This window comes from Ursus maritimus, unplaced genomic scaffold, assembly GCF_017311325.1.
Source record: "Ursus maritimus isolate PB19 unplaced genomic scaffold, ASM1731132v1 scaffold_15, whole genome shotgun sequence".
Lineage (NCBI taxonomy): Eukaryota > Metazoa > Chordata > Mammalia > Carnivora > Ursidae > Ursus > Ursus maritimus.
This window is the reverse complement of record NW_024423897.1, coordinates 38,659,991-38,685,656: the sequence shown is the minus strand read 5'-3', so window position 1 is coordinate 38,685,656 and position 25,666 is coordinate 38,659,991. Positions and strand designations below refer to the sequence as shown.

Below are 25,666 nucleotides of genomic sequence, written 5' to 3'. Positions count from 1 at the left end.
CTTCTTAAAGAGAACACTGAGAAACAAAATTCAAAAATTTTACTGGGCAAAACTAATTATTCAAAAGAGTAAAACGAGACCCAGAAACACTTAAAAAACAAAAAATGGGGGGTGGGGGTGAAAAAGGCTTGCCCATGTTACATAGATAGTATGTGACATACTTGGGAGAAAAGCCCAAGTCTCCTTTTCCAGTTCTCCAGTGGTTGTCTCCTACAGTTTCCTGGTCTTCTAAGGGTCCAGGGAAACATTCTAACTCCAGAAAGACACTGAGCCAATGTGCTACTGAATTATAGATTTTTCTGGAAATTATGTGCTGAGGCAACAAGCAGTTGTCAGGAATAACAAGATGTAAGTACCCAATAAACTTGAACATGGTTTTACTGAAGCATAAGTCATTTCAAAGCAAAAGCAATTTATGAGTCAATTCTAACATATAATACATTTAAGTCATTATGTGAATTTAAGTTTTTATTTGTGTATTTCACTGTAGTGCTGTGACAACAAAATGACATCTGTGTACCAGAGCATACATACATCAACAGTAAGATGTAACTTCTCATTACACCACTGCTAGAATATTTAGCTTTTTGTAGGACACATAAGCATGTAAGATGGCCACACCAAATAATTTTCTGGGTTTTTTTTCCTTAGATAACCTTAATTTTTTACCAGTAATACTTTATCAACCTCACTGTTAAGAGAACTGTAAATTATCTGGGTGACGGGGTATGAGGGCAGGGGGGAGGAATCATTCAACTGTGTTATACTGTAATAGTTTGCTAGAGTAATCTCACACACACCAATAAGGAACTGTCATCATAATTAAGGGCTAGTTACTGTTGTTAGTTGCACAATGATAAAGTTCTTTTGAAAATATTGGTTAGCCCACTTATATATGAAAAATGCCCTTTCCACTTATGCAGAAGAAAAAAATATTCAGAAAGTTATTTTTGGCCTTGCTATGTCAAAAAGTCAACTGTACAAAGATCTACGTGTCAAACCTAAAATTATAATTTTAAAAGTCTATTAAAAACAAAAATGTCATGCATTTTTATTATCAATTATGCAGAGGCTTTAAAACTGTTGCAAGACCATATAGTATATATTAGCTTTTATACTGCTAATGCACAACTAACAGCAAACTTGATTAGATTAACAGAAATCTGTCTTAATTACACCTTTATATATCACACTAGAGACAAATGCCACAAGATCTGCAGAAACATTCAGTTCTGAGCACTTAAATGGCAGGATAACTTTTTGTGTTGTAATCCATCACATACAGAATAACAAAACAAAAGGAAAAAATTCTGCAGTTTCACGTTACAAAAAAACGTACTGCTGTAAAATATTAAGAAGGGGTGAAAGATATCATCTATAACACAAAGTAACAACTAGTGTCAAAGAGCAAACAAAACTCCTAAATAAAAATATCAAAATACACATAGCAACTGAAGCACAAATACTGCATTAAATACAGTAAAGATTTAATAAGACTACTTAATAAAAGACACAAAAATAGGGGGCGCTAGGGCAACCAGTAAATAAAACCAAAATAATGGGGAAAACATCTTAAGCATTGTTTTTCCCCTAGCTGGAGCACAATTTTTTTTTTTTTTTGGGTGTCTTTCCATTCATATAATACCTAACACTGTACATTAAGATATTAACGTCACAGAAAAACTTGGTTCTTCCATGAAATTCTTTAAATTCTTGATAAATTTTTCAAAGTAGACATTATTATGAATGAAAAACAACCAACAAATGGGCACCTGTTGTCTTTAACACTGCAGATTTACAGGAACTTTTTAAAAGTTATCATAATCTTTTTTGTCTTTTTTCCCCTCAGCTTCAAATCCATCAACTCCATCGCTATCCCTTCTTCGTTTCCTGTTGTTGTGGATGTTAAAACGTTGGCTCATTTGGGGTAATGGATCCATGCCTAGAACTTTGTGTATCTGGCGGAATGCAAGGAGTCTCAATGCAAACTGCAACAAAAAGAGCCAGAATTCAGAGTTAATTTTAAGAACCAAAATATTAATTAACTAGGTTTATAGTTCCATATAACAGTATAAAAAAGCATATTTAATGAAATAAACACCTTGAATAATTTTAAGTCTCACAACCGAAACACTCCATATGTTCTAGCGTTTACATTTTCAGGCTTTTCTGTATGCATGCTGTTTTGCTTTTTAAAACATAAATTAAGAGGTGCCTGGGTGGCACAGTCAGTTAAGTGTCTGACTCCTGGTTTCTGCTCAAGTCATGATCTCAGGGTCATGAGATCAAGCCCCAACTCAGGCTCTGCACTGGGCATGGAGCCTGCTGAAGATTCTCTCTCCCCTGCTCCCTCTACCCCTCCCTGCCCTGCTCGCAAGCACTTGCATTCTCTCCCTCTCTCTCTCTCTCAAAAAAGAAAAAAAAAAAAAAAAGACATAAGTTAAGAAAGAAATCTTTAAAAAAATTCAGCATTATGTTCATTTAAAAAAATGAAATTCAAACAATACACAGCAAAAGGAATGTAAATCTCATTGAGTAAATCCCTCTTTGGTTTCTACTCATGTATTTCCCCATTTTTCCTGTGGATGCCCATGTGTATAGGCTGCACATATGCACACACGCACACACACTTCCCCAGGTTTACAAAAAAGGGTCACATTTCTTCAACTTGTGACTTCATGAACTAAAAAGAAAATTTTCACTACATGGTTATGTTTGTGCAGGTATGTGTTAGGCATCAATGTCACAAGATTTCATAAGACGTAATCTATTCCTCAAATTAATTCAAGGAGATGTAGTTGTTTGATTATATGGCAAATTTCACTATATGGTTATAACCTTCAATGTAAATGTTTAGATTATTTTTTGAGATATAATTAACATATTCTAAGAGTCACCCTTTTAAAGTGTACAATTCAGTGTTTTTTAGTATACTTACAAAGTTAAAGTTGTGGAACCATAACCACTCTCTAATTTCGACATTTTCACACACCTCCACCCCCACAACCCCATGACCCAATGTTAGTCATTCCTCAACCCCTCCACCCTTACGTCATGATAACCACGAATCTACTTTTCTATTTCTACAAGATTTGCACACTGTGGACATTTCATATAACACATGGCTTTCTGTGTCTGGCTTCTTTCACTTAACAAAGTGGCTGCTATTGAGACTATTTTTTAAAAAAAGATTTTATTTATTTGAGAGAAAGAGCAAGAGACAGCACAAAGGGGGGTGGAGAGAGAGAAACAGGCTCCCCGCTGAGCAGGGAGCATGACGCAGTGCTCGCTCCTAGGACCCTGGGATCATGACCTAAGCTAAAGGTAGAGGCCTAACCGACTGAGCCACCCAGGCGCCCCTATTTTTTTTTTTTTTTGAGAGAGCGAGTGTGTGCGTCAGAGGGAGTAGGGCGGGGGTACCGAGTGTGAGGGAGAGCAAATCTTTTTTTTTCTTTTTTCTTAAAGATTCTATTCATTTATTTGAGAGACAGAGACAGTGAGAGAGGGAACCCAAGCAGGGGGAGTGGGAGAGGGAGAAGCAGGCTCCCTGCTGAGTAGGGAGTCCAACTCGGGGCTTGATTCCAGGACCCTGGGACCATGACCTGAGCAGAAGGCAGGTGCCCAACCGACTGACCCACCAAGGCGCCCTGGAAAGAGCGAATCTTAAGCAGGCTCCATGTCCATGATGGAGCCCAACGTGGGGTTTGATCTCACGACACTGAGATCAGGACCTGAGAGGAAATCAAGAGCCGGACATTTAACTGACTGAAGCACCTAGGTGCCCTGAGACTACTTTTAATACCTAATTATTTTCTTCAGCTGAGATTTAGTTGTTTGTTACAATTATCTGTGTGAGAATTTACTATTTTAGAACTTTCCTCAATTATACGATTCCAATTCCTTAGAACTTTGCCTCATATGTTGGCTTTTGAAATCCTCAAAGTCTCCAAATCATCTGTGTTAAGGACTTGATATAGCATTCTATTTAGTCTGTAATTCCAGATTTTCACGAGTACTGGGTGCTTCTCTACCTCATTTAAGCTATAAGGCTGTTAACTTTCTGAAGTGAGAAAAAGGAATATTTATCATTATAGAATACTAATTCTTTATTGAGAGATTTAGAAAAGATAAACAGAATAATGTTTTCTTCCGTATTCATGGAAAATATCCAAAGACACCTGGTATACAATAATGAATACTAATACAGTTCTACCACAGGGATATTGCTGCTAATCATCAGCCTATTTTAACACTAGGAGTTTCTAAATGAAGGAATACACCAGTAAGTAAAATTAAGGATCTGAGGCTAGGGTGAGCATCCTATAACCTCTTGTTCTGCATGTGGTTTGTATGTATTTATAACATTTAACAAGAGAGAATTCTGCCACATAATTGGCAATTATTTAGCAGCAAACACAATTTGAGGACTGACACTGGAATAATTCTCAAAGGCATCTTGGAATTTTAAAATAACACCGAAGAAGGGGAGGGTTTACACCTAAGGGAAGGGATCTGGATAAATGACCAAGGCTTTATCTTGCAGAAGCATCTTGAAAAGATCACTGAAGAATAAGACTACAGAAATACAGAAAAATAAAGATAAGCATTATGGGGGGCGGGGAGAGAAGAATAGACAGAGACAAAGGAAAGAAGAAAATTATTAACATGGGTGCTACAGGTCACCAAGAAATAAACTGAAATCGACATGGGTATAATTCATAGAGCTTATTCAGATTTTACCAGTTATATATGCACTTCTGTGTGTCTTTAGCTTTAATGCGATTTTGTCGTATGTGTAGCCTTCCATAGCCACATCGCAATCAAGATATTAAACTGTACCATCACCACAAGACTCCCTTTTTAGCTACCGTTAACAATCCCTACCCTCATCCCGAACTTCTAGGAACCACTACTGTTCTCCATCTCTATGTTATTTCATGAATATTACATAAATGGAATAATGCAGTTAACTCCTTCACTTTTATTTTTTTTTATTTTTTATTTTTTTTAAAGATTTTATTTATTTTATTCGACAGAGATAGAGACAGCCAGCGAGAGAGGGAACACAGGCAGGGGGAGTGGGAGAGGAAGAAGCAGGCTCATAGTGGAGGAGCCTGATGTGGGACTCGATCCCATAACGCCGGGATCACGCCCTGAGCCAAAGGCAGATGCTTAACTGCTGTGCCACCCAGGCGCCAACTCCTTCACTTTTAACAAGGACATTTGTCACTACCTCCTAAAGCCAGACCACTTTCTTCAAGGTGACGTTAAAAAAAAATGCCTTTCAAATGTGAATTCTATTAGTTTTCGAATGCCCTGCTCCTAACCCTAAATTTCCTTTCTCTTAGAATTTACAAATAATTCCTCCTTTAAGCACCAAGGAAGAAAGCAAGCCACTTAGGGTAACCTAAAGAAATACACACAAAACTTGTCCAAAACACCTGAATTAGTAATCATATAAGTTATCCCTTAATATACTTTTGACATAACAATTTATTTTTATCTTGACATCTTCCAAATTATCGTTGCCAGAAGAGATAACAAATCAAGAACTTTAAGTCCAATAACTTAATGTCTTAGAGTGAAATTATTACTGTTCACTGCTAGTTTTCTTTTTTCCCCTTAGTACATTTTTGGAATAAAAAAAGGAAAGCTATAGTAGTTTTTAGACTGTTTTTTTTCATTCATTTATTAGGTTCACGTATCTTTTCCATTAATCTTTTTTTTTAAGATTTTATTTATTTTTATTTATATATATTTTTAAGATTTATTTATTTATTTGACAGAGAGAGAGAGAGAGAGAGAGCGAGCACGCACGCCAGAGAGAGAGGGAACACAAGCAGGGGGAGTGGGAGAGGAAGAAGCAGGCTCCCAGTGGAGGAGCCTGATGTGGGGCTCGATCCCATAACACCAGGATCACACCCTGAGCCTAAGGCAGACGCTCAACGACTGAGCCACCCAGGCGCCCCCTCTTCCATTAATCTTTTTCCAATAAAATTCTTAACTGATAATGATGGTAATAGCTAACATTTATTAAGATTCTTCCATTTCCCAGATACTATTGACAAATTAACTCATTTACTCCTCCCAATAATCCTGCTTGAGACAGGATACTACTTTTATCCCTGTTTTATAGATGAGATGGCACAGCTGGTATTCAAACCCAGGGAGTCTTGACTCTAGAGCCCACCCTCCCACCCTCAAAGATTTTATTTATGTGAGAGGGAGAATGCACGTGCAAGCTCTCATGGAGTGGGGGGTGGTGGTGGTGGTAGAGGGGCACAGAGGGAGAGAAACTCAAGCAGACTCTCCACTGAATGCAGAGCCTAACACAGGGCTGGATCCTGCAATCCATGAGATCATGACCTGAGCTAAAATCACCAGTCCGACACTTAACCAACTGAGCCACCCAGGTGCCCTGAGCCCACGCTTTTAATTAACTACATTAGGAGCCTTTCCAGTGGCAGGAGAGACTAAATTATAACAATAATTACCATAAACCACACAGCGTATCACTTCTTACAACCAGAGTACATAAACAGTTCCCATACTGATTATGATATATAACCTAATACTCAGATTTAATAAGACACCGAAAATACAGTTCTATTTTCATATAATACAATACACTTAAGACATACACATTATAGTTAAACTAATAGAATCTAAGATTATTTTACTGAAATCTAGTTTAAATTATATCCCCTCCAAGGGCTTACTTACTAAAGAAGAATAGAAATAAGTACTATATAGTAACTTCATTCATTCATTCATTCATTTAAAGATTTTATTTATTTATTTGACATAGAGACAGCCAGCAAGAGAAGGAACACAAGCAGGGGGAGTAGGAGAGGAAGAAGCAGGCCCTCAGCAGGGAGCCTGATGTGGGGCTCGATCCCAGGACCCAGGGATCACGCCCTGAGCCGAAGGCAGACGCTTAACGACTGAGCCACCCAGGTGCCCCTATACAGTAACTTCTTTTAAAGGACAACTATAAAAAACCAAAACTTTAAGGGCAGCGAGCCAACAACAAAGCTCTGGGATTAGAACACATTGGTACCTGTGCACTGGATGTGATGTCTTCACGCTGTTGGTCAGTCATTGTTGCCAAGGTATCGAATGGATCCTTCTCACAAGGATCCAGAAGTCCAGGACTACCTACAAGCAATCAATATATGGAGAAAAAGGCATTAGCATTAACCATTTGTAAAAGAAAGAGCTTTTATTCAACTATCAAACACACAAACATTAAGAACAAAGCAAAATTTACCTTTAAGAATAATCCCTGAAGAAATGCACTCAAAAACTCTTCTCAGTGCATCTCCAGGGCTCTGAGGACTAGAAGCACTACTGATTGCTTTCTCTACTAGTAACTCCATAGCCTAAAAATAAAAACATAAAAGACGTGTTTAACAGCTTATAGACCAAAGGAATCACTCAAACACCAGAATGCCAAATTACTTATGAAGTTGGTTATTAAAAATTTTAAAAGACTGAAAACATTACACAGATCACGAAACCAGAAAATGAATCACAAAAAAAAATCAAAATGAAATAAAACAAGTAATGAAAACAAAACTCAAGAGGCAATACATAACTTACATTTAAAAAAGATAATGTAATTTATGCTTAATGAAGAAAAATGTAAAACAGAGTAACAGTGTTTTTGATTTTTAGTTTTAATTATTGCTGGTCTTTCCTATTAAAATGACAGTCCTTAAAATTCTTTTCTTCCCCCAAATATTTTATTTATCTGAGAGAGAGCACGCACAAGAGGGGAGAGGGGCAGTGGGAGAGGGAGAAGCAGACTCCCTGTTGAGCAGGGAGCCCGACTTGGGGCTAGATCTGAGGGATCACAACTGAGCCGAAGGCAGACACCCAAGTGACTGAGCCACCCAGGCACTTCAGTCCTTAAAATTCTTTTTTTTTTTTTTTTAAAGATTTTATTTATTGTGTGTGAGAGAGAGAGAGGGAGAGAGCACAAGCGGGGAGAATGGCAGGCAGAGGGAGAAGCGGGCTCCCTGCTGAGCAAGGAGCCCGATGCAGGACTTGACCCCAGGCCCCTGGGATCATGAGCTGAGCTGAAGGCAGACACAACCAACCGAGTCACCCAGGAGTCCCAGTCCTTAAAATTCTTTACATATTTAGAGGTCACATGTTCGTTCTTTAAACCTACAGTTAGGGGTGTCTGGGTGGCTCAGTAGGTTAAGTGTCTGCCTTTGGCTCAGGGCATGATCTCAGGGTACTGGGATTGAGCCCCGCATCAGGCTCTCTGCTCACTCACCGGGGAGTCTGCTTCTCCCTTTCACTCTCCCTTTGTGTTCTCTAAGTGAATAGATAAAATCTTTAAAACAAAATAAAAAAAAACCCCTACAGTTAGAGCAGGTCAATATCCCAAGTAAAGACAACTTGTTCTTTCTTTACAAACAATGTGTATTATCTAAATTTTCACTTAACGCACAAATGGACTTCTATTATCCCTAAGGAAAATATAAATTATGCTTTCACTGTAAATTACATTTGAGAGACTCAAAATCTAAACCAATCAATAAAAGACAAAAGTAAAAGTATAGACTTAGAAAGAAGCCATCCAGGAAGTGTTCTGAACAGTCTCTTATTAGAAAAAATTGCTTTCATTTAGATTTTAAAACTTGAGATGTAATTCACATAAGAACCATTCTTTTAAAGTGTACAATTCAGTGGTTTTTAGTATACTTAGAAAGTTGTTCAACCATAATCACTAGCTAATTCCAGAATATTTTCACCACCCCAAAGAAAGTCTATACTCCTAGCAATCATTCCCCATCCACCCTTTCCTCCAACCCCTGGCAACCAATGGCAACCAAAAAACCACTTTATTTCTACAGACTTGCCTATTCTGGACATTTCTTACAAATGGAACTATATAAAATGTGGCTTTTTGCATTTGACTTCCTTCACTCAGCATAATGTTGAAGGTTCACCCATGTCATAGTTTTTACTGAAATTTTAAAATATGACCACCAATATAACATTCAAATAAACTGAATATATTGGAACTACAATAAAGTCCTAAAAATGGTAACAAAGCTGAAAATATCTTAGTGAGAACCCATTTTTAGTTGTGTACCTAAGAAGCTTATGGATGTATCCACCTATTCACCCCAAGCTTATCTCGCAGATCTTTTAAATAGGAACAACTCTAAAAAGTTATGTGGAGATTGCAATTCTAAGCAAATCAGGAATAAATTGTAAGAGAAGGAAATTTAAAGAGACAGTACACATTAACAACTACAAAAAATGATAACCTGAGCAGCATGAGATTGAAAACAAAAATGAAAAAATATAAATCACAATGAAAAAAATTAAGATAGTTCAGTTTATTCAGTAGAAGAATACAGGGAGATGTTCTTTTTTTTTTTTTTAAAAGGATTTTAATTTAAAAATTTTTAGTATTTTAAGGAATCAACTTCAGTTACTCAGATAATTCTATGAATGTATAACGAATATCTCTCCTTTTTTAGACAAACCAAGTATTATTTTAAGATGTCTAACAGACTGTGAAATCCTTAAGGATAAGATCAATGTCATTTATTTTGAGCTCCTGTGACTAGTGTAAGTGGCCAACATATAGAAAATACTCAATAATTATATGCTTAGGAAACAAAACACTTTTGAAAATAATACTGCTCATAAGAGAAATTAAGGGTAAGAATTATCAAAATTATTGATGCTATGCTTAAAATACAAAATGAATCATAAAATATGCAACTTTCATAAATATAGTCGACCCTTGAATAACATGGGTTTGACCTGTATGGGTCTACTTACATGTGGATTTTTTTCAATAAATGTATCAAAAAATTTTCTGCACATCTGTGACAATTTGAAAAGACAGATGAACCACACAGCCTTGAGATATCAGAAGAATTTAAGAAAAAGGTATTACTATAAGAATACAGGATATAGGTGCCTGGGTGGCTCAGTTGGTTAAACATCTGCCTTGATTTCAGTTCAGGTCATGATCTCAGGGTTATGAAACTGAGCCCCATGATGGGCTCTGCACTAGGTGTGGAGCCTGCTTAAGATTCTCTCTCTTCCTCTGCCCGCTCCTCCCCCCTCTTAGGAAAAAATAATAATACAGGATATAATACATATAACATTTAAAATATATTAATTGTGTTATTGGTAAGGCTTCCAGTAAAAAGCAGGCTATAAGTAGTTAACTTTTTGGGGAGTCAAAAGTTATACATGAATATTGAACTGTGTGGGGATTGGTACCCCTAAACCCCTGCATTGTTTAAGGGTCAACTGTATTTCAAACTTTTACTAAGTACTGTTAGAGAATGTTAAGAGAAAATTAAGTATTAAATAATCAGCTCTAATCTTGGTATGTCCAGATACAGATGTTTTCCCAGTAATTCAAAGCTTTAACAAAATCCGCTAACTAACTGATCTTAAGAAACGAAACTTATTTTTTATTTTTTAAAGATAATTTCATTTATTTGACAGAGAGAGCACAAGCAGGGGGAACAGCAGAGGGAGAGGGAGAAAGCAGGCTCCTTCCTGAACCACCCAGGTGCTCCAAAAAAAATGAGAATTTATGATTTATAGTTGCATATAAAGGTAGAAACTAAAAACCAAGAAAGAAATAATTTATGGAAAACTGAAAGTCAACATAGCAATACCCACAATAAAACTAAGTCCACTATCTGCCTTCTGAGATCATCTGCAATGAGTGAGCAATTTAAAAATACTGATTTTCTACAGAACATAGCTGTTTGCCAAGCAGATGTAAGTTAGGAAAGCAACAAAACTAGAATACACACAGTTTATAAGCTCTGAAATGTATGCAAAGTAAAAGGACAACATTAAAGATGAACACAATTGAATCAGAGAAATAATATTTAGATTGTACTATAAAAGATCTTGGTAGCTTATGTTAGAGAGAAAAGCTCTCCATATTAAATTATTTGAAATCTAAGATTGTAGTATTTGCTTTAAAAACCACTCATGGGTCCCTCTCCAGCATTCAAGATGTTGAAATGACTACATGGTGGGTCCTCTGGTGTGAAATTCCACATTTCCTGGGTCTTCTGGTAGGAGCCATGATCAACTGTGCTGGTAACATGGGAACCAAAAATCTGTGTAGGGGCCCATGAAGAGGACCTAGGGATGACTGAACAGACTTTCTGCCTCTGATGTGGGTGAGACGGTGACAGCCACAGTGAAGACAGACAAACCACAGCTCAGAAAGAAAGTACATGGAGCAGTGGTGATTCAATAATGAAAGTCATACAGGAGAAAAGATGGTGTGTATCTCTAAGTTGAAGATAATGCAGGAGTCATAGTAAACAATAAAGGCAAAATGAAAGGTTCTGCTATCACAGGACCAGCTGCAAAAGGGTGTACAGACTTGTGGCCCAGGATTTAATTCAATGCTGGTAGGACTGCATGATTCTTTGGTGTATTTGTTAAATAAATAAATAAATAAATAAATAAATAAATAAATAAATAAATAAAAATTATTTGTGCCCTCCCTACCCCACCACTCATGTAGCCTATTTTTCCTTCCCACCTCTAGTAGTAGTAATAATGCTTACTATGTGGAGCAACATGCTAAGCACTTTAAATGCATGATTTCATTTATTTATTTTAATTAAAATTTTTTAAAAAAGATTTTATTTATTTGAGAGAGAGAGACAGCGAGAGACGGAACACAAGCAAGAGGAGTGGGAGAGGGAGAAGCAAAACAGGCTTCCCGCTGATCAGGGAGCCCAATGTGGGGCTCAATCCCAGGACCCTGGGATCATGACCTGAGTTGAAGGCAGATGCTTAATGACTGAGCCACCCAGGCGCCCGTGCATGATTTCATTTAATTCTCATATCTAGATCCTATTATACCCTAATTTTAAGATTAGGGAGTTGGGGAAACAAGTTAAACAGGCTGTCCAAGGTTATACAGCTAAAATGTAAAAATCAGGCTGGGATTTGAACTCGGGTCTGATTTAAAATCTATTTTTGTTTTTTAAAAAAACAACTGTATTTCAATAAATATCCTTTATCAATGGGTGATCCAGACCAATAACTAGTTTCCTTGTGTATTAGTTTTTAAAAATTTTTTTTAGATTTTAGTTTTTAAGTAATCTCTCCCAACGTGGAGCTTGAACTCACTACTCGAGATCAAGATTCCCATGCCCCACTGACTAAAAAACATTATGAGATTGTGGTAACACAAATACTTTCATTTGGTGGCAGTGTAAACAGGTAAAACCTTTTTTAGTATACAAGTGACAAATTCAAAAATTTACAATGGGGCTATTATACTTAATGAAAGCACAAAAAGGGGCACCTGGGTGGCTCAGTTGGTTAAGCATCTGCCTTCAGCTAAGGTCATGATCCCAGGGCCCTGGGACTGAGCTTGGCATCAGGCTTCCAGCTCAGCTGGGAGTCTGCTCTGCCCCTCCCCCCACTCCTACTCACTCACATGCTCTCTCTCTCCAAGCAATCAATTTTTTTTTTTTTTAATGAAAGCACAAAAGATATCTAACACTAGGAAGTCTGGTTAAATAATAAAAATAATAGTAATTATCCCCTTCATTACAGCTAATATTTACTGAGTGCTTATTATATACTAAGCACTGTTGTAAATTCTCACATTAACTAGTTTAAATCATCACAATCACCTTTTGGGGATAGATATGACTATTATTCCTACTTTACAGATGAAGGTGTTTATATTAATAACACAGGATCTTATGAATTCCATTACAATAAGCAACTGTATACACAAAAAACATTTCTACATTCCAGCTGATGTGGGTTAATACTGATACATGCATGACAGACTTCCATTCCTAAGTCCATGTGTAGGATATTTACGCATAGCACCTTATTTCATACTCAATAATTCTTGGTAAAAACCGTCACGTCTTGTGGGAAAAAGATTTTTACAACTTTTGGTGATTCAGGAGTGCATGTACCTTTAAGTAGATGGTTTCTGTTGGGGGTAGCTAAGTGTTGCACATATATTATTTTTAAGCTAAAGTGAACAAGATGATACACTTCAAGTATAATGTGTGGATTCTTTTGCAAGCTAAGAGAATGGTTAGTTCTTTGTCCTAAATGTCAGTGTCCTATCATTTAAAAACTCTTCACTGGTTCTAAAAGTGACAGACTGGGGGATTTGGTGGGGGGGGGGGAAGGCTGGCTCAGTCAGTAGAGTATGCAACTCTTAATCTCAGAGTCTTGAGTTCGAGCCCCATGTCGGGTAGAGATTACCACCAAAAGAAAAGAAAAAAAAGAAAAAATAAGTGACAGCTCTCTTACTACAAGCTACCACCATTAAAATCTAAATTACTTATATTCTTAAAAACAACAAAAAAAACCCCACGAAATATGTAGAAAGAAACACTGAATCACATATTTCAACAGCTATTTGAGCACAAAGTAGAATTACGCAGTTCTCTCAGCCTCTTCTTTGAGAACTGTCCTTTTACATTTGACATAGTTCTTTTTTTTAAAGATTTTTATTTATTTATTTGACAGAGATAGAGACAGCCAGCGAGAGAGGGAACACAAGCAGGGGGAGTGGGAGAGAAGAAGCAGGCTCATAGCAGAGGAGCCTGATGTGGGGCTCGATCCCATAACGCCGGGATCACGCCCTGAGCCGAAGGCAGACGCTTAACCACTGTGCCACCCAGGCGCCCCTGACATAGTGGTTTTTTTAAAAAGGTAAAATTCACATGATATAAAACTAAGTACTTTAAAATGAATAATTCAGTGGCATTCAGTACATTCACTACGTTGTACAATGACCACCTCTTATCTAATTCAAAACATTGCCATAATTTCAGAGTAAAACGCCTTAACCCATTAAGTAGTTTCTTCTTTTTTTTTTTTTTTTTTTTTATTAAGATTTTTTATTTATTTGACAGAGATAGAGACAGCCAGCGAGAGAGGGAACACAAGCAGGGGGAGTGGGAGAGGAAGAAGCAGGCTCATAGTGGAGGAGCCTGACGTGGGGCTCGATCCCGTAACGCCAGGATCACGCCCTGAGCCGAAGGCAGACGCTTAACCGCTGTGCCACCCAGGCGCCCCTAAGTAGTTTCTTCTATAACCTCTTTCCCTCAAGTCTCTGGCAACCCACCAATTCGCATTCTGTATGACTTTGTTTATTATGGATATTTCATACAAATGCAACCATATAATGTGATCTTTTGTGTCTGGCTTTCTTCACTTAATGTACTGTTTTGGAGGTTCATCGATGTTATAGATCATTCTTTTCTGTAAAATATTCCTTACCCTAATCTACACTGTTCAGAAATAAAACATATAATAAACATTAAAAAATTAAATATACATCCTTTGTGAATTATAGCAGGTATAACATTCCAAAGGAAGTTTAGATACTACATAGAAATTCTGATATCAGACCAACCTGACAAGAACTCTACCTGTATTTTCTTTACTTCATTACCATGGGTTCAGGACAAGAGAACTAATTTGAGGGCAGAGTACCATTTTCAGTACTCAACTGCAGTGGTGAAGGAAAGCCTAAAAGTAGGCACTGTTACTTATTTATTCAAGGTAAATAATCTGAATGCTAAATAAAACTGAAAATAATAAAGTTCATTAAGAATTTCACATTTCTTTTATGAAAATCAAGAAACACTACTCTTGGGGTGCCTAGGTGGCTCAGATGGTGAAGTGTCTGCCTTTGGCTCAGATCATGATCCTGGAGTTCTGGGATCATGCCCCGCATCAGGCTCCTTGCTCAATGGGGAGTCTGATCCCCGCCCCCACCTTGTGTTCTTTTGCTCTCTCTCAAATAAATAAAATCTTTAAAAAACAAATTTTATCTCTGCCTAAGGTGATAGTATAAAGCCTAATTTCACGATCTCTTGCTCCAACACATAATTAATAAATATGTTACAACACACCAAAGCAAAAATGTAACAGTTTTAACCAAAAACAGAAGAAAAGGTCAGTGAAAGAATCTTTCCAAGGAACTGACTGCCTTGGGAAACTCTCTCCATGGAGCTCCTAACTTGGTTCTCTAGAGAGAAGATGGGGGTAGCGCTGGCAGTTGAGTGAAAAAAAAAAAAAATCCAAAAAATTTGAGCAATAACTTCCCAACTAAGAGAGGTAGATAGAACAAGACATACTGAAGTCAGTCGCAGAAAAAGTAATTTCCTAAATGTAAAAATCCCTCATACACCCCCTTCCTTACCAGAGAAAGGAAAAGAAAAGAATTCACCATCCTGAAGACTCTTGCAGAAGGGAGGAAGAGAAGAACAAAAGAATCCTAATTATCCACATCTAATATCTCTAAACAGACATTTGGCTAATATGTAGGTAAAAGAAAAGGTAAGATCTGCCCAAGAAGGAAGCAGTAGGGAAAATGTATTATGAAGAATGGCTGTGAACTGTCAACAGAAGTGTCCCAAAGTGGCTTCACATACTCAAAACACTGTTGGCTCAGGGAAATGAAGTTGTTCCTAAAAGGGGACGATGAATAGGAAGAAGGGGGGAAAAAAAATAGAGCGAGCGAGCAGATTCTGCATAGGCAAAGGCTCTAGGTGCCCACACTGGGTTTGAAACCAAAGCACAAAGGTGTGCCAATGGAATCTACCTCATAGAGTAGCACAGCACATTCAATCAAGACGTTGTAGAGAGCACTGCCTAAGTCTGCAACAAGGCTGGATGCAGCAAATCCATATATCTTTTGTTTGAGCCTCAAAGCAGAGCTCACAGGGGAAGAAAAAGGAGAGCTATTTAAAAAGGCATGGAGAGGTTCAAAGACAATTCTTGTTTGGATGTCAGAGTACAAAAAGATGATTTTGTAATGGAACTGACAACTAATGAGATGAAAAAACAAAAACAAACCAGGCATGTTATCTCTATATTTGGGTGGAACATACCATGAAAAATAGAGATGAAAAATCTATTCTCTACGGACTTTGAGCGATAATGATGTGTGATCTATGTTCCCTGGCTTGTAACAAATGTACCTCTCTAGGGAGGAATGTTGATAGGGAGGGTGTGCATGTGTGAGAGTAGAAGATCCAAAAACTGCTCTAAAAAAATAATGTCTATTAAAAAATAAATTAAAAAACCTGTTCTGGAAGGATCTTAGTTTAAGCTAATAAAGATATAATCAATCTGCTAATATTCTGAGTTATAAGAGAACTTGATGAACAAAAAAACCCAATAAAATCAAAAACTCAAAAGGAAGATTACAGAGCTAGTAATGCACGCTGAAAAATAAAATAATATTATCAGAGAATAAATGAATTATAAATAGCGAAGAACACTAGGACATAGCTGAAAAGCAAGTTACTGTCAAAGAAATAATCACAAGAGACACAAGAGGAAAGAAGACAAGACTTAAAGCAATTACAGGGGTGTCATGGTGGCACAGTCAACTTAAGCAGCCAACTCTTCATTTTGGCTCATGTCCTGGTATCAGGGTTGTGAGATAAAGCCCCATGCTGGGCTCCACACTCAGGGGGAAGACTGCTTAAGACTCTCTCTCCCTGGGGCACCTGGGTGGCACAGCGGTTAAGCACCTGCCTTCGGCTCAGGGCGTGATCCCGGCGTTATGGGATCGAGCCCCACATCGGGCTCTTCAGCTATGAGCCTGCTTCTTCCTCTCCCACTCCCCCTGCTGTGTTCCCTCTCTCACTGGCTGTCTCTATCTCTGTCGAATAAATAAATAAAATCTTTAAAAAAAAAAAAAAAAAAAAAAGACTCTCTCTCCCTCTCCCACCCTACACACGCTCTCTCTCAAATAAATTAACAAATCTTAAAAAAAAAAAAAAAAACAATTATAAAGATAAAAGATATGCAGGACAAAAGCAATCCAACATAAGGATAACGGTGTCCCTAAAATAGAGAATCCTATCAATTAGACATAATGGAAGATTGTTTTCTCCCCTAACTGAAAGAAAAATCAAATCTGCAGGATAAAAGGACAAAGATTTCAATAAAATGCTGATACTGTACAACACATTCCAAGACATAATTTGGTTAAAGTTAATGATATGCAAAGGTAAAGAAAGAATTCTTTCAATGGCCTGTAAAAGGAAGTCAGGACCAAAAAACTAGGCTGAACTTAGACTTACTAACACACAATACTGAAAGACAGTGAGGTGAAACTAAAAATGGAGAGGGGGGAAAACTGTGAACTAACAATGTATTTCTCATTAAAGTAATGGCAACTGGCAAAGCTTCTCAAACATGACAGAATTTCAAAAAACTTAAACACCTTTTGGTAAAAGCTATTTGATTATAATATACAATCAGGAAACGAAAAGGAAAAGCCCCAGTATGAGACCTAGTGGTTTGTATCGAACCATTTTAATATACAGAACACTAAACAATCAGAATATGAATACAGAAGGTAGTTATTTTTACACTTTTAAGGTTTAAAAAGCCTAAGTGTGTAAATGGCTCAGTTTTCTAGTGGAATCAGCATATATTAACATAAGTTAATCAAGAAACAGGTTTAAATACATTAAAAAAATTTAGGGAACAAATGAAAGAATTACATAACAAGAAACCCAAAGGAGGACTGGGGGAAGGGGCAGAAATATAAACGAAAATTTTCTCAACTTTTTTTAGGTGAGAGTTGACAGATGCTATATAAAACTGTTAACAGATGAATGAGAACATCATATAAAACTAGAAAGGCAACAACTAACTGTCACAAGGAAAAAACATTCACACACAAAAAGAATTAAGAAAAGGAAATAAGAAGAATTATGGTAAAGCACAGAAGAAAACAAAGGAAACATACCATACTCATACCAGACAAATGCTCATGACAAGAAAGCTAGAATTTCAATATTAATCAATGGACAAGGCTTATTAACTCAGGGGACCCTTTAAAATGGCAAAGGTTCAAATTCACAATGAAGACGTAACTGTATTGTTTATGTCCAAAATTATCACTGCAACAAAACAGTAAAGCACAAACTATAGGAAATAGAACACAAATGGAAACATAATAGAAATAGCAGATTTTAATTCACTTTCATCAATCCATGGATGGATGAAGTACACAAAAATTATATAAGGAAAAAATACAGAAGATATGAACAAAACGACTAAACTGAACTAAGAGGTATTATGTTGTGTTCTCGAGAACACCTCTTTAAGGTGCCCATAGATCATAAAAACTGTACAAATTATTATTTTTTTTTTTTAAGATTTTTTATTTATTTATTCGACAGAGAGAGAGACAGCCAGCGAGAGAGGGAACACAAGCAGGGGGAGTGGGAGAGGAAGAAGCAGGCTCATAGTGGAGGAGCCTGATGTGGGGCTCGATCCCATAACACTGGGATCACGCCCTGAGCCGAAGGCAGACGCTTAACCGCTGTGCCACCCAGGCGCCCCCAAAACTGTACAAATTAAACAATAGAGACTTCAAATTCTAAAAATTGTAAATAGAATACATTTATCAGATTACAATGCTGTAAGACTAGAAATTATTTACAGAAACAAAAGCAACCCACCTTCAATCACACAGAATTTCAAAATTCCCCCAAAGGGGGTGTGTGAGTGGCTCATTCAGTTAAACGTCTGACTTGGGATTTTGGCTCAGGTCATGATCTCAGCTCATGGGATACAGCCCTGCATTGGGCTCTATGCTCAGCAGGGAGTCTGCTTCTGATTCTCTCTCCCTCCATCTCTCCCCCTGTGTATGTGCACTCTCTCTCCAAAATAAATAAATAAATAAATCCCACAAAAACCAAAAAACAAACCAAGAGTGTACCTGTCTCGATGAGCACTGGGTGATGTATGGAACTGTTAAATCACTATATTGTACATCTGAAACTAATACTACACCGCATGTTAACGATACTGGAATTAAAGAGTGAATGAAACAAGTATCCAACTCAAGGAGTTTGTAAAAGAACAATAAACTCAAGGAAAACGAAATTAGGAATAAATAGGAAAATGGTAGATCTGGCAGATAAATTCACGGAGCTGATTCTCTGGGGAAAGGAAAAAATAACATGAAAAGTAAGCCACTGCCTAAAGAAGACAATACTAGGAGCATTTTTAAAAAGTCAAAATATTAACATTCTGATGTGTCTTAAATAATCAAACAGCTGGTGTACTTTATGTACAACACCGTTTAAAAGATCAACCACCAGCTTCATTTGTACTCTCTGACTCTCCTATCATTACCCTGCTATGGCCTATGCTCTTCTAATTCCTTCTACTTTTCCTCTCTTTTCCACTCAATTCATAAAGCTCTGCATCCTCAAAGGGGTGTCTGAAGTTCATGTCTCCCTCTGATAAAGAGGAAAAATAAAGTTGTAGGGCAGGGGCATCTACAGTGATGAACCTTCAGACTCCCAAGAGTGGCCTAGAAAGAACGGCCTGAGAGTCCATTCTCTAAAGTACTGTATCTTGGACTTAGTACAAGAGTAACAGCCTCAAGGGCACATACATGTAGGGAACTGAAGTTGAAGGAAGCAGAAAGTAGAATGATGATGTGAAATAGTGCATATATTTTTAAACATTAAAAAAATCTGAAGTTAGATAATGCTTAACACATTTTTATATTAAAATATATCAAGAATTTAGTTAATTCTGACCACATGTAAATAATGAAACACCCATTTGTCATTTTGCTCCTATACAGCAACTACTACCGCTGGCTAGTCTAAATCAAATTAAGAATTAAAAACAGACAGGGGCGCCTGGGTGGCACAGCGGTTAAGCGTCTGCCTTCGGCTCAGGGCGTGATCCTGGCGTTCTGGGATCGAGCCCCACATCAGGCTCCTCCGCTATGAGCCTGCTTCTTCCTCTCCTACTCCCCCTGCTTGTGTTCCCTCTCTCGCTGGCTGTCTCTATCTCTGTCGAATAAATAAATAAAATCTTTAAAAAAAAAAAAAAAGAATTAAAAACAGACAAAATAATAGTAAAGATCCTGTAAGTATTTAAAAAACCCTGAGAGGGGCAACCTGGGCGGCTCAGTTGGTTAAGCCTTTGGCTCTTGATTTCGGCTCAGGTCATCTCAGAGTCGTGGGATCGAGCCCCGCATTGGGGTGGGGTGGTGGGACGAGTCTGCTTAAGATTCTCCCTCTCCCTCTCACCCACTCATGTGTGCACTTTCTCTAAAATAAATAAATAAATAAATAAATAAATAAATAAGTAAATCTATCTATCTATCTATCTATCTATCTATCTATCTATCTATCTTAACACCCCCCGCCCAAAAACCTAAAAAGAAAAATAAAAACAAAAGACCCAAACAAAAAAAGCAAAAAACCCCAAAAAAACAACCCCCCCAAGAGCCCCAAAAGCAAAATTCTATCATACAAAAATCTGAATATCTAGCTGAATTGGTCCAATTTTCTAGAATACAAGTTGCCAAAATTAAAGGAGAGATAAAAATTAGACTAATCACAAAAGAAAAAACTGAGAAAATGCTACCCGCTTTATTAACAGAGATTGGGAAATAATGTCATCAAATGACAGTAGTTTGATCCTACTAGAAGTGTTTCGGAATTTAGATACAGAACAAAAGCTTTCAAACTGTTTTTAGAGAGCTAGTGCATTATGATTCTAAATCTGAAAAAGAGGACAAAAATAAAACTATAAAACTTTATGTCACCAAGAAAATTCCTAAAGAGACTATCAGCAAAATAGTTAATATTATTCTCACATATGAGAATCACCCTTGGAATGCAAAGATAGTTCAGTATGAGGAATCTATTTGTACAATGAACAATACTGAACAGGTTGAAAGGAAAAAACTATACGTTCAGGTCAATAAACCTTGAAAGAGTATCTGATCAAGTTCAATTTCCATTCCTGACTCATTCTTTTAACCTCAAAACATTTTTTTAAAAAAAATGTAAGCTCCATACCCAATTTGAGGCTTGACCTCACGACCCTGAGATCAACAGTCACATGCTCTACTGACTGAGCCAGCCAGGTACCCCTCTATTCCTGATTCAAAATTACTTAGCAAACTAGGAAAAGACTGATAATTCTAACTTGACAGAGAAGTATCTCAAATAAAAGGCTAACCATCATGCTTAGTACACTGTACACCCTAGAAACATTTTTTTGGTTTTTTGCTTAAAAGTATTTTCAATACAATCAGGAACACAGCATGCATGTAAAGTACTATTTCTTTTTTTTCCTATTTATTCTAGAAGTATCAGTTAAATTAGAAAAAAAGAAAGAAGGCAAAATATAATTTATAGGTATGATTCTAAGATTAGAAAACACAAGAGAATAATATGAAAAAAATTATTATAAATAAAGAAATGCAGTCAGGTGGTAGGGGTTGCAAAATTAACATTCAAAGTTAATAGCTTTTATATACACAAACAATAACTAGAAAATAGATGTGAAGGGGGAAAAAAGCCTCTAAAAGATAAACTACCTACCTAGCTACAAACAACCAAAACCAAAACTTTACATAGAACATATACGAATTTAAGCAGGTACATAAAATTAACTTCAGTAAACAGGACGTCACATACTCTCAGCTAAGAACAGTACAGAAGTGATAATTCTCCCCAACGAATCTATTAATTCAATGCAGTACTACTTAAAAAAACATCACAAGAACTTTGGAGAAACTGAACAAAGTTGTAGTCAAGTTCATTTGGAAAAACAAACATATAAGAAAAGCCAAAAAAAAAAAAAAAATTCTGTGCAAGATGGTTTGTTTAAAAGGGGGGCAAAGAACAGAGAGGGAAGAATGTGATGACAAGGGCAATCAGAAATTTAAAACTCTGAAACTTCAATTGTTAAGTTTAGTACTACAGAAGAAAACAGACTGAAGAATCAAAGACAACTGCTGAATGGACCCACAAAAAAGGAGCTTTGGTCTAGGACAGGGTTTCTCAACCTCAGTGCTACTGATAACCAGTTTTGATAACCAAAAGAGTCTCCAGACATTATCAAATGTCTCCTGAGGACAAAACTGTCCCTGGTTGAGAACCACAGGTTTATGATAATGGTGGTATTTCAAACTGGGGGTTGGGAGAACAGATATCAGTGTTAAATAAACTATTAAAATGGTACTGGAATAGTTGGCAAATGGTCTGAAAAAACATTTAGCTAAATCCATTTATGATTTGAAAATATTTTTTAATTGAAAATTATTTTTAACTATACAAGTAATGTATATATATTTTGTCCTGGTATAAACATTACAGATCTCTATCATAATCATCCCTTTCTCTGACTCCTCAGAGACAACCCCTATTATAAGTTGGAATATAGCCTTCTCAAAGCTTTTATTATGTATTAAAAAAAAATATATATATATATATGCACTTGTAGAAAATACAATTTGGGGGCACCTGGGTGGCTCGGTCGTTAAGCGTCTGCCTTCGGCTCAGGTTATGATCCCAGGGTCCTGGGATCGAGCCCCACATTGGGCTCCCTGCTTGGCGGGAAGCCTTGCTTCTCCCTCTCCCACTCCCCCTGCTTGTGTTCCGTCTCTCACTGTCTGTCTCTGTCAAATAAATAAAATCTTAAATAAAAAAAAAAAAAAAGAAGAAAATACAATTTGATGGGGGAAAAAAGCTTTAGAAGAAAGTATGTGTGAACTAATTTATAACCTAAAATATAAGAGGATTTTTATAAGGAGAACACAAAACACAGAAGTCATCAAAGATTAATGGATTAGAATTTACAAAAATTTAAAAACTCTGATACAGCAAAAATGATCTCGCTATAAAAAGTAGACGAAAAGCTGGAAAACACCATTTCTGCTAGAGATAAGGACTAATCTCTTATAAAAAAAATTTAATGTAATTAAAATGTTGTGTAACAAAGGAACTGCTGGTTAAGAGAAAAATAATTCTAAATGCCAGTAATCATTAAATAAAGAAATGTAAATAAAAAATGAGACACCATTTTATACTTATTTATTTTTTTAAAAAATATTTTATTTATTTGACAAAGAGAGAGACAGCCAGCGAGAGAAGCAGGCTCCCAGCAGAGGAGCCCGATGCGGAGCTCGATCCCAGGACTCCAGGATCACACCCTGAGCTGAGGGCCGATGCTTAACAACTGAGCCACCCAGGCACCCCCCATTTTATACTTATTATTATTATTTTTAAAGATTTTATTTATCTATTTGACAGAGAGACAGAGAGAGGCAGCACAAGCGGGGGTGGGGGGTGGGAGAGGGCCTGATGAGGGTCTGGATCCCAGGACTCTGGGATCATGACCAGAGCCTAAGGCAGATGCTTAACAACTGAGCCACCCAGGCACCCCTATTATATTGTTAAGAAGTGTGATGATAGGGGCGCCTGGGTGGCACAGCGGTTGGGCCTCTGCCTTCGGCTCAGGGCGTGATCCCGGCGTTATGGGATCGAGCCCCACATCAGCCTCCTCCGCTGTGAGCCTGCTTCTTCCTCTCCCACTCCCCCTGCTTGTGTTCCCTCTCTCGCTGGCTGTCTCTATCTCTGTCGAATAAATAAATAAAAAATCTTAAAAAAAAAAAAAAAAAAGTGTGATGATATCACAGAGTTAGTGAGGGTGTGAAGGAAATGATCAAACCAACAGTTTTTGGATGTTTTCAATGATCTAACTTTCTGATAAATAATTAGCACATTCTTTGACCTTGGAATTCTAGCCCTAGCAATTTTTACATGAATTATAATACAAAAGTTTGACCATAGTATAATGAAGACTTAATGGCAGAACACCGCAAACAACCAAAATGCCCATCAAATGGATACTAGTTAAATAAAATATGGTATGTCCACAAAAAGGGAATACCATGTAGTCAATGCAAAGAATAAGGTGGATTTGACTATGCCCTTCTCAAAGAGCTCCAAAATGTATTTTGTTAAGGAAATGAAAATAATGTAAATAGCACAAACACCCTTGTGTTCAGAAAAAAATTACAAAGAATTAAAGTAACGTGGCTATTCACTTCTCACTAACCCAACCCTAAAATCAATAGGTTCAATTATATTTTTGAATAAACCCCTCCTCTACCTGAATTCTTGCTATTCAGTTACCAAAAGGGTTCAAACATTAAAGGTATACTAGTACATATATAAATATAAGAACATATATGGTGTATATACATGTACTTTTTTCCTGGAAGTAATCGCAACAAACTGTTAAAGATAATTTGCCATTAAATAATGAGAAAACTTTCACTTTTTGGTGCCTTTCTGCATTCTCTGAATTTCCTAACTTCACACATTTCTTTTTCTTCTTCACATTTTATTTCACAATCTATATTTCTGAATTCTTAAAATTTTAAACTTTCACACATTTTTTTAAAAAAAGATTTTATTTGAGAGAGAGTTTGAGAGAATGCGCACGAGCAGAGGGAGGGGCAGTGAGACAGCAGGGAGCCCAATACAGGACTCCTTCCCAGGATCCTGAGATCACGACCCGAGGCCAAGTCAAACGCTTAACTGACAGAGCCACCCCAGGTGCCCCTACACATTATTAAAAACAAAACTGTCAACAGAACCCTGCATAGGGAGATTAAGAGCTTATTTTTAGTCTTTGTACCTTTATATAAGTAAAAGCCTATTAACAACTGCTGTTATCTTAAAAAATAAACATCATGACAAAAGAAAAAAAAAAAACGAGAGGACAATACAAAAGAAACATCAAGTGCAATTCTTTAAATAGTAAAATCTCAGGAAATTATAGACACCCTATGACGCCCAGGATTTCTCACTAGAAGAGGAAAGAAACTACATTTAGGAAATGAAAATAAAGTTGACAATTAAATGTAAGATATTATAAAAACTGCAGAAGCATTTCCTAAATATTTATTTTTCACACCATAAAGTTACATACTACTCACCCAGCTTGGAAAATCAGACCACGTTGGAACTCGTTGACAGAGGTCCCGGAGAATACGTATGATAATCACACAGGACTGCAGACCATTAGCTCTAGCCTTGAGAGCAACACAAAAACCCAGGTGAATTAATCTTAGAAATACTGAAAATATCCCTTGATGAAAAAAAGTTAAAATACCACTGTTCAATGGAAGCTCAGATAAAAATAAAACAAAAATAACCACACTTAAAATTGGATTCAATGAGCTGCCATTTACAGCAGTATTTTATGCCAGGGTTAGTATTTAAAAGCTGGTATTTTAGGTCAAAGTAAACAGATTATACAAGAATAATATTTCTTGATCCCCTGTGAACCTTGACCTGTGTTCATTTAAAACAGTAAACTTAAAAAAAAAATCTGCCTACATTAGAAATAAAAGAAAAAGTAAAGAGCTAAAAAGTTTGTCTAGGGACTGAAAGGTTAAGGAAATCTGTTTGGTTTCCCTTCTGTGCCTTTGCATGACTGCAAAGTCACTAAACCAAACAGCTGCTTCCTCACCTTTCACTCCCTACACTTATTAACTTAGAGAAAGAGGGGAAAAAAATCTTAAAACTATACACAAAGCTTTAAACACATATTCCATTATTTAAAGCAAAAGTTAATCTGCAGCCTTATGGAATATAATATATATACACAAACATGTGATGTTCCTAAACAAGTAAACTTTAAATATAGCCACTAAAAATAAAAATAAAAAAACCCAAACTACAGAACACCCCCAAACCTAAGGTATTGTCAAATTAATAGTAACTGCAATATGCAGATCTTCATACCCAGCTTTCTATGTTAACATATTTTCTGAGATTTAATTTAAAATAGTATTGCT

The 25,666-nt window shown here is 36.8% G+C and overlaps 1 protein-coding gene and 1 pseudogene across 3 annotated transcripts in view; one reads left to right on the top strand and one right to left on the bottom strand.

Moving 5' to 3' along the window:
- Window positions 1–360: 360 nt before the first annotated feature.
- The window catches only part of ZFR (zinc finger RNA binding protein), an 81,474-nt gene continuing 56,168 nt past the window's right edge, over window positions 361–25,666 (bottom strand). For 2 of the 3 annotated variants that reach the window (XM_040630513.1, XM_040630514.1), the window contains 4 exons: window positions 24,803–24,898; window positions 7,271–7,382; window positions 7,061–7,158; window positions 361–1,988 (listed from right to left, as the gene is read on the bottom strand). In XM_040630513.1, coding sequence (XP_040486447.1) covers window positions 1,809–1,988; window positions 7,061–7,158; window positions 7,271–7,382; window positions 24,803–24,898 — 486 coding nt within the window. In that variant the 3' untranslated portion in view covers window positions 361–1,808. Of the gene's footprint in view, window positions 1,989–7,060; window positions 7,159–7,270; window positions 7,383–24,802; window positions 24,899–25,666 lie in introns of those variants that run through there. The other variant, XM_040630515.1, reaches the window with a different exon arrangement.
- Window positions 11,041–11,437, top strand: LOC103664737 (annotated as a pseudogene).